The 12,125-nt window shown below is 40.2% G+C and overlaps 1 protein-coding gene across 6 annotated transcripts in view; it reads left to right on the top strand.

Annotated features, from left to right (window-relative positions):
- The window catches only part of SH3D19 (SH3 domain containing 19), a 135,560-nt gene extending 125,424 nt beyond the window's left edge, over window positions 1-10,136 (top strand). For 5 of the 6 annotated variants that reach the window (XM_074993184.1, XM_074993183.1, XM_074993186.1 and 2 more), the window contains 5 exons: window positions 650-837; window positions 1,195-1,247; window positions 3,742-3,928; window positions 5,261-5,358; window positions 9,720-10,136. In XM_074993184.1, the coding sequence (XP_074849285.1) occupies window positions 650-837; window positions 1,195-1,247; window positions 3,742-3,928; window positions 5,261-5,358; window positions 9,720-9,827 (634 nt within the window). In that variant the 3' untranslated portion in view covers window positions 9,828-10,136. The remainder of the gene's footprint in view (window positions 1-649; window positions 838-1,194; window positions 1,248-3,741; window positions 3,929-5,260; window positions 5,359-9,719) is intronic. The other variant, XM_074993187.1, reaches the window with a different exon arrangement.
- Window positions 10,137-12,125: the final 1,989 nt, after the last annotated feature.

Raw genomic sequence — 12,125 nt, forward strand, 5'->3', positions numbered from 1 at the left:
CACATAGATGGACTACAGGCTGTCTAGCTATAAAAAATATTTTTAAAAACCCTATGTTGCTCAGTTTTATGTTTTTAATTTGACTTCTGCTGAATAAGACAGCACTGCTTTTTCTTTTTGTGTTTCTTATCTTGGAAATAGTCTGTGGGCCAGCTTCTTAACTATGCAAAGCATGATGAGCCCACAGGTTAGTTTCAAATTACCTTTTCAAAGCCCTGATCCTGGGCAGGCCAATGGGGAAAATAGATCTAATGTAATTTAAAGCCACTCTCCAGGACGACAGTGCCAGCTAGGGATCAGCCACAGCACTGCATACTGCCTCAGTCGTCCGTCCATGTCCCCCCCAACTCCTAGAATCCTGCAGTCCCTGGGGAGTGAATATTGTAGAGATAGGCCTATGGATTCTTTGCACCTCTTTAGGGCAGCTCTTTACCTGTTTTGTGCTGTGTAAGTATAACCTTTAGGCACCCGGTTTTTTTTAAACATTTTGACCACGATGGTATCACTGTGTCTTTCTTTGCTTTATGCTAACGGTAGTGGGTATGTCATGCAATTAGTTCTGGCTATGTAGTACCCCAGATGAGATGAGTAATGACAAAAATATTACAATTAATATGTAATGCCAACTGATTCTTTTGTGTTTATGCAGAGGCCCAAGGTGTGTAGCTCGGTTTGAGTATATTGGAGACCAGAAAGATGAGCTAAGTTTTTCAGAAGGTGAAGTTATTATTCTTAAAGAATATGTTAATGAAGAATGGGCCAGTGGAGAGCTCAAAGGCACATCGGGAATTTTTCCATTGAACTTTGTGGAAGTAATTGAAGATCTGCCTGGATTAGGTACAAATATATCAGCACTCCCTAAGCATGTAACTGAGTTTGAGTCACAGTGTATAATATTTAGTACTGCATGAAGGCTGTATGATATAATGTACGAGGAGCTGAGAGGAAAATGTATTTTATTTATGAGCACTAGAAAAATCCCTGTTATTAGGGAAGACAGGACAAAAATGAAGAACAAACGAGTGACAACTGAAAGGAAAATTAGCCTTTTGAAGGGAAATCAGTGTTTGAATCATATATTGTAAAGTGTTATCCTTGATTTTCACTTCCTTACCACCATGTTGAACATACATCACCAGTGAAATTCTGAAGAGCCAGAGAAAATATGTGAACTATTTATACTTTGTTGTATAGGTGTAAGAGCACCAGAGAAGAACAAGCGGGAGAGTTCTGCTTGTCTCTATCAGGTAAGCTATTGGAAATCTTAATAAAAGGAAATTTTTCTTCACACAGCGCACAGTCAACCTGTGGAACTCCTTGCCCGAGGAGGCTGTGAAGGCCAGGACTCTATTAGGGTTTAAAAAAGAGCTTGATAAATTTTTGCAGGTTAGGTCCATAAATGGCTATTAGCCAGGGATAAAGTATGGTGCCCTAGCCTTCATAACAAGGGCAGGAGATGGATGGCAGGAGATAAATCACTTGATCATTGTCTTCTGTTCTCCTTCTCTGGGGCACCTGGCATTGGCCACCGTCGGCAGATGGGATGCTGGGCTCGATGGACCTTTGGTCTGACCCAGTATGGCCGTTCTTATGTTCTAAATCAATAGTCCGTATCCCCATTTACAAGAGGTAAATTTTCGTAGTGATGCACAGGGAGATCAGCTGCACAACTTCAAATGAAATTAACAGGCATTAAAGCATAGAAGGCTTCTGCCTCCTAATGCTGGGGAAGGGACATAATCACCCCCCTATTTCCTCTCCCCTGGCTGGCCATGCTTTCCCTACCCCACCTGAGTAACCTTCAGGGGGTGGGGGGAAGCTCCATCCTTTTCCCGTAGAACCTCCTCTCCCTGCAAGCTCAGCCACTCGTGCTGCCAGCCCAGAGAGCAGAGGTAGTGGGATGGAGCAGCTTCTCACACCATCTGAAGGCATTTGCTCAGGGTCACCTCTCTGTGCAGCACAACAGCTGCCTGAGAAGGAAAATAGCCACAGCAACCTCCTCCACTTCAACTCATCTCTTGCCATGCCTGTCCCACCCACCCGCCCCACTGCTGCTTGCCTGGGCCCACGTGCCAGGGACAGAGGCTGAGTGGGGCTGATAGGACAGAAGGATAGAGCTCTTCTTCCCTCCAACAGCAGGTTGAGTAGAAATGGAGAGGAGCACTTGACCGTGCATGCTCCACTCCCACCTCCCCATGTTTCACCTATGAAATTAAACATCTCATTTTCAGTGCATTACAATTAATGTCAATTAATGAAATTTATAATTTAATAGGAAGTAACCAGATATCATTCCCACTCTCATTTCCTTTATTTAGGCAGTTTCTTATGTTCACTGTGTTTTGATTTGTTGAGGTAACTTAATTTAGTTGAGTCAGCTTTTAATTTGTGATGGCCATTAGATGGTTTCTTTTGTTGCCTTTATCCCATACCACTAAATAGGTTAAAAGCGGGAAGCAGCCTGTATGAGCCAGGACTAACCCACATGAAAGTTTCTCAAACTGAATGGTCATTGCTCTGGTGATCATTGAAATATTATTTTATTCTACAACTGTCAAGACTACATATTGTATAATAGTGAATAGGGATATCAGATTAATTTGGGGGAAGGGATTATTACTTTGCTAAATTAAGGTTTGTAGGCTGAGTTTTAAATTCAGGACTACATGCTTCTAGAGTGCACAACTCCCTGCCTTCAGCAGTAGATTCAGGACGTCTGTCAGGAAGAGAATATGGGCTGTATGTAATATCTGAAGTTAGCTTGTCCTGGTTCAGCATCTTACAGTAACATTCATCAGTTGGGAAGAAAGTCAGCTGCTATTCCTAGACTTTATCTTTGAGAATCTCCTCAGTTCTTCCACATTTCCTTCCCTGTAGCAGCTACAAGTTCCCAACTCAGTGGACTCCACTCCCGTTTATATCCTTGATGGAAAAAAAAATCTGTGATTAAATAGCTGGTGGTGAAAGGAAGATAGTTTTGTTCTTGGGCTTTGAAGATGACATGCCAGTCAGATTAGTAAGGGACAGAGAAGTTTACACTGAATCATTTACATATTGTTCCCACTTACCCATAGCTGCAGAGAAAATTTTATGGGAGCTTAGATTATGGACAATCTGAATATGTCCAGCATGTTCCATTTATTATAAAAGCTGAACATTTCCCAGACCTGGATTAAAAGAAGAGGTCAAGGTAATGAGGTTCTAATTCAGTGGAACCAGTGATTGTGTGGCTTTGGTTCAAATCAGCTCTTTACTTTCTTGTGTTCCTGTTTAGTCAGCAGTGCTTCATTGAAAACCAGCTTCCATGGCAAAGTGGCACTTTCCTGACTTGATAGGAAGTGATGAGGTGAACAAAACAAAGTTTTCAAAAGCTCTTTTTCAGGCCCCTAAAAGATATCTAACAACCAAAGCAAAACGTGCATGAGTGTGCAGAAAAAGATCCTATTCAACATCCTGCACCTCTTTTAAGCATCATAAGCCAAGGCTGTGGATTCTCTTTTTTCCCCTTTTACACTTTGCAAGTCAGGATTGTTACCAAACTTTTGCATGCACACCCCCACCCCCGTTAATCCTCAGTACTCTAATATGTAGTGGTAGTAATAATAATGATAAAAGATTATAAAGAAAAGATTGTATTTATATGAGTTACTCTCGCTGCTTAAATATGTGGTTCCACCAAAATCTGTTTTAAAATAAACTTCACATTTCCTGCAACCAGATCTTGTTTGTTTACTTTGACAGCCAGATAGACAGCCTGGAGAGTGGTGTGAAGCACTTCATGATTTTACAGCAGAAACAAATGAAGACTTATCCTTTAAAAAGGGAGACTACATCCAGATATTGGAGCATGTAGACTCAGACTGGTACAGAGGGAGACTGAATAACAGCGAAGGCATTTTCCCAGCAGTTTTTGTTCAACTCTGCTCTGGTACAGTATTTCTAGTGGAAGGCACATTCTCATCTCTTAAACCAAAACTCTGGTAACATGGATTTATTAGAAGTGCTCATAATGATGAATGGTGTCTGGCTCCTGGAGCGATGTAATTATGTAGACATATCCTCTACAGCTAAGCAGTACTACCCTGACATGTAATTGCCTTGAAGTCCAAAAAGACACTGAACCACACTTGTCTAACTAATGGCACAGAGCACTGAAGTTGCAGCTGAAGAAGTAGTATTAGAAATGAGAATTAAGTTTGCATGTGATGCTGGTCTTTGTATCAGTAAACATTGTCAAGGTTTAAATAGAGCTTCAGATGTTTAATCTTCCCTGTATTCTGAAGTAATATGAACAGCTGTGTGTTAAGCCACGTTAGTTCTGGTCTGTATATTATCATCATAGTAAACTCAGTGTCTTCAAATTAAATCAACAGTTACACTTGTGAAATGCACTGAAGAATAGTGTGGAACATTAGTTAGTGAAGTCCCTGAGCCAGGTTCCCAGCTAGTGCGAATCTACGTAGTGCCATTGAAGATTAGGCCATAATTTGTGGACAGTAGAGTTGCATTGGTGGCCAGTCCAAAAACCTAACTTACTGTTCCATTCAGTTGAAGAAACATGACCAAGAAACCAGTCAGTTTGTTCTCTAAGAATGGTGTTAATTTTTTGTGGCTAATAGCGAAAGGCAGTAATTTTTTCCCCCCTAAATTAAACAACTGATTCCGAACACATTGAAAGTAAGGTGGCTTTACACAGTTAAAGTTGCATAATGTTACAAACTATTCCATCATAGTAAACATCAGGGTAGTTTCCAGAGAAAATAAAAAAGGTCATATTTTTGATTGGGCCCTAAACTATTATCTGGCTGTTGAGATTTGGTTTGCAGTCTGTTTGTGGCCTTCCTCAGCATTGCATTTTAAACACTGGGCTTCCAATTAGGAAGGGTAAGGTCTAGTTCCCTGCAACACTTCAGCTAATGAGAAGAGTTGGGTTAGTAAACATTGTGACAAGCTGACTCAGTCTGTGAACTCACTTCCAAGCAGGCAGGTGTTCCAGAGGATACAATCTGAATGAATAGCAACAACAGATTTCAAGTGAAAGACATTTAGGGGTACAAGTTCACTTATTAGGACAGTTTATTATATTAATATGACCCCTGCAGTTAACCCAACATGTAGGATTTATTTCATGTGTTCACTTCATGAATGCAGGGAGAGAATCGAAGCACTGAAAAGTTCCTTGGTGTTGTGGAATTTTTTGAAAAATTGTTATATTAAGCCAGTATTTTGTAGTCACCTGTATGTTGTCTGTACTCTACAGCTGGAGTAAAGACATCACAGTCTCCAGCAAGGAGGAAGGGAAAAGCCAAGGCTTTGTATGACTTCCACGGAGAAAATGAGGATGAGCTTTCCTTCACGGTAAATGCCTTGAGTCGGAGTTGTTGGATTATAGGCTGCAAGAGTTAGAACAGCACAGTATTCACAGAGCATGGGGTATGGAGCTGAGCAACAGCATAGGTGAAGTATAACTGAAGAAACAGGACTGGAATGGGAGGGAACACCACAGCTAGAAAAGGTTAATTTTTGTTGTCCTGGACATAAGGCCAAATCCTGGGACTTACAGAAGGAAAGTGAAAGGGGCAAGAAGATGGCATAAACTGGTTTCTTGCTCAGATTTCTTCATTTGAAATCTGCAGATCCTGAATCTGTCCTGTGTCATTCCACTTCTATGACATAAATAAGTGCAAGTTATCAATTAGGTCCAAAGGGCTGAAACAACAGCTCTGCGAATTGACCGATAGGGAGAGCCCAGCCACGCCATCTATGCTACTATGGCAGCAGTTGGGAGGTTGGCACAGGGGCTGTTAATGAATCAGGAAGATTCTTTTTGCACTGGGTTGATTCACCTTTAGCCAGGAGGTAATTCTTTTGAAAATGACTCACTACTTTCAGTATACTTGCTGTAATGTATGTTCGCAAAGGGAAAAGTTGTTACTCGCATGGTACAAAATAAGTATTAAGTGTTCATTTTTTTTGGAAGGGCTGTTTTAGCCGTGTACCTACAATCATGAGTGTGGATTACTTAGGCTGTGTCTACATTACAAAATAACTTTGAAGTAAAGCATCTACACACAAAATGCAACCCTCCCCCTTACTTCAAAGTAAGCTTCCCCCTTCGTCAAAGTTAAATGTCTATACACAGTTAGCTCCTACTTCAAAGTAAGGGGCCAGGAAATGATGCAGACATGGGGGTTGCATGGAAGACAAGCCCTTCCAGGCTTGCAGCCCGCCCAACCCTTAAAGGATTTCTCCCAACACCCCCACCCTGCATGTGCTCAAGGCTGCAGACCGCAGCAGAGCACATGCTGGGGAGAAGAGCCAAGCACCATGCCCACTCCCACTCTCCCTGAGGACAAGGATGGGGGAGCGTTGCATGGCATACTGCCACAGGGGCCAGGGGTGCAGAGGTGGGCTGATGCTTCAAGCAGTGGCAGTCTGCATGAGAGCTCTTTGCTGCCCTGCTTGTGATGCAGTCTCTGCTTCCTGCCAGGGGATACCAGGGAGCTGTTTTCTTTACGGTGGCCAGCAGGTACCATAAAGCCCTGCCTGGGCTGACCAGAGTGTCTCTGTCCTACAGAGGGGCTGCCTCCTTGGCAGACCCCTTACTTCAAAGTAAGGAGTGCAGCGTGTCTATACACGCTTAACTTTCCATTCCCTGCAAAGTAAGGGAAAAATGTGTGTAGACGCTCTGCAGGCTACTTTGAAGTAGCAGCTTACTTTGAAATAAGTTTGTAGTGCGAACACAGCCTTCGACTAGGATTTGCTCCTGAGTCTTCAACTGTTTGGACATATTCACAGCAGTGTTGCCTGTAAGCAGTATGCTCATGCAGCCACGCAGGAGAGAGTCAGATGCTGCCCAGCTGATTAACAGAGCACCCACAACTAGGTTTTTTTTGTTTCTACTGTTGGGGCACGTAAAAAAAAATCATGCTGCACACAGATGGAATAAAGACGGAACATTAATTCCCAGTAAACTTTTTGATGAGGGTAAGGATAAATAGTAACTACTATCCAAAATTCCAGATGTATGTCCCACTCTCAAAACCTGACTGGAGGTCATTATTTTCTAGCACATTATCATCAACATTTTCACTGCTTACTGAGCTCTTAGAAGATACTTAGGGGTAAATTACAGCTGACTGACAGCACAGAACACTGAGAGCCAAGACTGATGGTTGCAAACAGACTTTGAGACCAAGGAAAACTTGGCCACACCTATGATAAGCAGTCATCTCACTAACTACAATCATGCTGGGTTATGGAGTTTCCTGGATGAGTGTGTTCTGGATTAGAGAGGTTGAGCCTGTATATTTGGTGATATGGATGTGTCTGTCTTTTATATAACTGACTTCAGTCATAGACTACTTGGTATTAAATGAGAAACTCGAAGTCAGATCGCAGTTTTACTTTGACAACATGATCTTTTTAAGCTTGTCATACTTCTTGGAAAAAATGAAGTTTTGACCAAAAGCGTTCATTTTCAGTTTTTAACAACTGGCAAGCTGATCAAATAGGAAGCACAGGACAGGATGAAATTATAGGAAAGTAATAATAGCACTAGCAGCACTTACAATCTGTGGCGGTAGGCTCTTTAAAATACATTTACAGGTTGAAGCTCTCCAGTCTGGCATCCACAGGACCTCACAAGTTCCAAACAAGAGAATTTGCCAGACCAGGTCAGCATTGTCTAGCAGCATTACCTATCCATTCACTGCTTTCTGGGCTCTTAGAAGACATAGGGGTAAATTACAACACAGAGTACCGAGAGCCAGCACTGCTGGCTGTAAACAAACTTTATAGAACCATGGCTTGTTGAGAGAGGTTCAGCCTGGAGTTGAATGGGTGGTGTTTCCTGCAAAGTTTTCACAGCAGAGCACACAAGCTGTTAAAAAAAAAAAAAAAAAAATCAAATGATGTACTGCTTGCTGAGTATTCAGCATGCCTTTTGAAAGATAAGGATGTTATCAAGAAGCAGTGGGGCGATAGTATGTCAGAACCAATGACCTAACTGGTGAGATAACTCAACTTAAATTGATAAGAATTGCATGGACATTCAAAGAAAGATCAGATGACTAGTAATCTCAAAAATACCACCTTTTGTTGTGCCTAAAGCAAAATGTGAAAGCCCTTGGCTTTTGTGTTCTTGTGAGACTACAGGAGCAGAGTAATCCATAATAAAAGCAAAACCAATACACAGGAAGAAAGGACAAGGCTATGGAAAAATGTTGTAGATGAAGCACTGGGCACACCAAGATGAAAGTAGGAAGAATCAATAGTAGATCAGACAGCTATTACTAACTTCAGACTTGTTAAACTACCCATAGACCATTGTGCCCCACTTAGAGGAACTATAGTATGAGGAAAACCCATGAGGGCCAGGATGTATAACAGGAACAGTGGGAACAAGGCATTTAGCATGTAGCTAAGAGCTGACAGGGAATTGTACTTACTTGAGAAAAAATAGTTACAAAAGAATATAAATCCCTGTTCAATGACACGGAAGTTTTAGCCGTAGCCGTGTTAGTCTGTACGGCAACAAAAACAAAACAGCCAAAATCTAGCACTTTAAAAAGTGACAAAATACTTTATTTGGTGATGAGCGTTCGCGGGACAGACCCATTTCATCCAATCAATCTCATTTCCAATTCTGTCTGTCCCATGAACACTTATCACTGAATAAATCATTGTTAGTTTTTAAAATAAAAATACAGTGTACATTAGACAGACTAGCCAAAATCTTCACCAAAGAATGAATGGACATCAGGAATCTTAATACACAAGCTGGTCAGTGAACTTGGCAGTGGAGTGGGCCATTCTGTTAAAGACCTGAGAATTTGTGTCTTAGAACAAAGACTTTAAAAACAGATTACATAGAGAAAGTTCTGAACTGGGATTCATATTCAAATCTGACACATTAACACTTGGTATGAACACACACCAATTACCTCACGCGTTAAAAGGAATGTCTCCTTTCCTTTGATGTGCATACTTATTGCGGGCAAGACAACATCCCCCACCCCTCTGCCCCCTCTTTCAGTCTTAATTTGTCAGTTTTTATTGCAATTTTTTTTTGGACCTCTATACTTATGTCAGTCTGTATTGGAAATGAGATTGATCTGAAGAAGTGGGTCTGTCCCACAAAAGCTCATCACCAAATAGATCATTTTGTTCATCTAAAGTGCTATGTTTCTGCTGTCTTTTTTTTTTTTTTTTTAAAGTATCTTATTAGCATATACTCTAGGTATACACTAGAACTCAGTCCCCCGTGATAAAAGTTCAATAGGTGCTTAAAATCCACTGCTAGCCAGGTACATAGACATCAGTTAGTTACCTGGATTGAAGTAGCTAAGTCCGGGGGGGGGGGGAGAGAGAGAGAGAGAGAGAGAGATCCTCCACTTAGTCACTGTCCCTCTTTCTATGCTTAGCGTGCCAAGGATGTAGATATGCTCACCCTGAGTTGGAGCCTGAACTTGAACCTGTATCTCCCATTTCTCAGAACAGTACCTTAAAACTGAGAAAGGTGGCTCTCAACTCTGTCATATTCATATTAATGCCAAGTTAGCCAGACATGTTAAGCTTTCATTGTTTTATTTTTCACTACATAAAGCAAAATTTTATGAAGGTGAATTTGCTACTGCTTCTCCCTCCACTACATGTCATCTTTACACACACAACTAAAATTGAGCAGAAAAGATTGATCATTTCTCATTTTCTTGCAGGCAGGTGATGTGATAACAGAGTTGGATTCTGTAGATGATGACTGGATGAGTGGGGAAGTACAAGGCAAATCTGGAATATTTCCCAAGAACTTTGTTCGAGTTCTATAAGCATAAGGATGGAGCCCAGTTCTTCAAATTCTTCTGCAGCACGAAGGCACATTATGCTTCAGCAAAGAACTACCACCTTCGTTGCCACTTAGATTGTCAAATATGATTTGCACTATGTTCTCTAGAAAGAGAATTACAATGTCACATTAATTTCCCAAACACACAAACATTTGCAATGCCAAAAAAAAAACCAAACAAAAAAACAAAAACACACTCTGTGAATTATTCCACATGAACTAACCAACAATTTCCACAAGATGTTTTCATAGTTTCCAGCTAGGGAATTAAATGTGGTACAATATTTTACAAGGGAACTGCATTCTAGTAGTTGACTTGACCTGGTATTTCATTTATCTTGTACATGCTTTGCATAAATTAAGCTTGTTTAATAATCTTTAGAAATGCATTTATTTTGCAGATTTTTATGTTAACTGTGTATACCACAGTTTTGGTGTTCACCTTTACTATTGCTTGAGTTAATGTCCTCTTAGCAGTAGAAAGCAATAGTTTAGGACTGAGAGAACAAATATACCAATATCTTATGGAAAATGTCATGCCCTAATGTACAATAGTCACATAGGGTTTGACATTTTATATGGAGTTTGGTTTCATACAGAATATCCAATGAGCTGGAAGGTCAAAAGTCTAAGAAATCTTAAGTTTCTCAGTCCCCGAACACAGGGCTAAGTGAACTTGTGAAGTTCAAGGTTTTTGCTCCTGTAGAGTTTAGAAATCACCACTATTTAAAAACAAAATCAACCACCAAAACCACACCCTGGGGTCCTTTCAAGGTACTGCTCTTGGGAGAGTGCTTTTCCATTATAAACTCTCCGTCTTTTCCTCCTTGATCCTGGCTTTGAGTTTGTCCATCACCTTTATTGCTCTCTAAACAAAAACAAGCCACATATTTTCTTGTCCCTTTTAGGTTCTCCTATGCAGAAAAAGCCCATTCCATCCCCTTTCACATTCAAAACTGACTGTTTGAAATTAGCAAAATAAGTTTAGCCATCTGTACTACATTTCACAAGCACATTTCACCCTGGCTGTCATTCTTACATTTTGTTCAGTTAAACTACTTCATTTTAATAGGACTATTATATAGACTTATTTTTATCAATGAGCACTATTAATTATTTTCTATAAATCAACTAAACACATGAAATGTAGCATTATAAATTATCTGTCAAGACAGAAAGCAGCTGATACCAAGAGAAATTCATCTAACAGGTACAGTTTTTGTTTTAATCAAAAACTATGCAAGTTATACACATTAAACTACATAGCCTGCTTTAATGTGATATTCTACAGATTTTCAGATAAGAATAGTTTGTTTGGGAAACAAACATTTCAAAATGATTTATTTTGACAAATTGTTGCCCCACCTGCTGTTCTGGGAGGAGGTGTACTGTAAAAAAACCATTTACTTTTATGCTGCAGTTCCTTCTCTACGTGTTCAGTGGTATCCTATTTCCACTTGAAAAACTGACCTCTTTTGTATTCTCCGAAGAACAAGGCAACTGAGTAAACTGTGTTGTATATTATGTCAAAGGACTAATGTGCAGATAATCCTTATAATACGATACAAATGCAGGCTTTTCATAATCTTTCCATCAGACCATAAAGAAAAGCATAATATAGGTTAGAAGTCAGAGCAGCAGGGTGCTGATTCAGCACTGATCATTTAAAGTTTGTAGATCTTTTTAGCAATTCCATTTTTGCTATCATGTTTTAATTTTAAAATCTGAAACAGGCCTCTCTACTGCTCTCTCATTCCATGATGCAGCTTTCCAGGGATGCTCAGACCTTACCGGAAGGGACCAATATAAACCCTGATAAAGTGCAATTGGTGCCACAGGACCCTTCGTTGCTGCAATAGATGTTAGCATTCATAAACTTGCCCCCAATTTCCGATGGTTTGGAATATGTTCATAGACAAAAAAACCTTTTAGCACATGTAAGAAAATAAGTCTGTAGAAAGTAAAAATGTTATCAGCATATAAATGTGAATACACATCCCTAAACACAGTAGCATTAACATTTTTAATTAGATGGATGAGCCTGTGTTGCCCCTCCAACCTTAGAATATGGATCTCTTGCCAAAAGTTAAATAAAAGGGACTTGTATTGACAGGGCCATATTGAAACCCCCTGTAAATATTTTGAATAGTAGTGCAAATAATGTTATAAAAGAGACTTTACTTCCTCCAGCAGAGCTACCTAAATTATTGACAAGGCAGATAAGGTATTAGTGTACAATGTTTACTTAGCTGACTTAGGACTTGTCTGAATGGTGGGGAAA

Source organism: Carettochelys insculpta, chromosome 4 (genome assembly GCF_033958435.1).
Source record: "Carettochelys insculpta isolate YL-2023 chromosome 4, ASM3395843v1, whole genome shotgun sequence".
Lineage (NCBI taxonomy): Eukaryota > Metazoa > Chordata > Testudines > Carettochelyidae > Carettochelys > Carettochelys insculpta.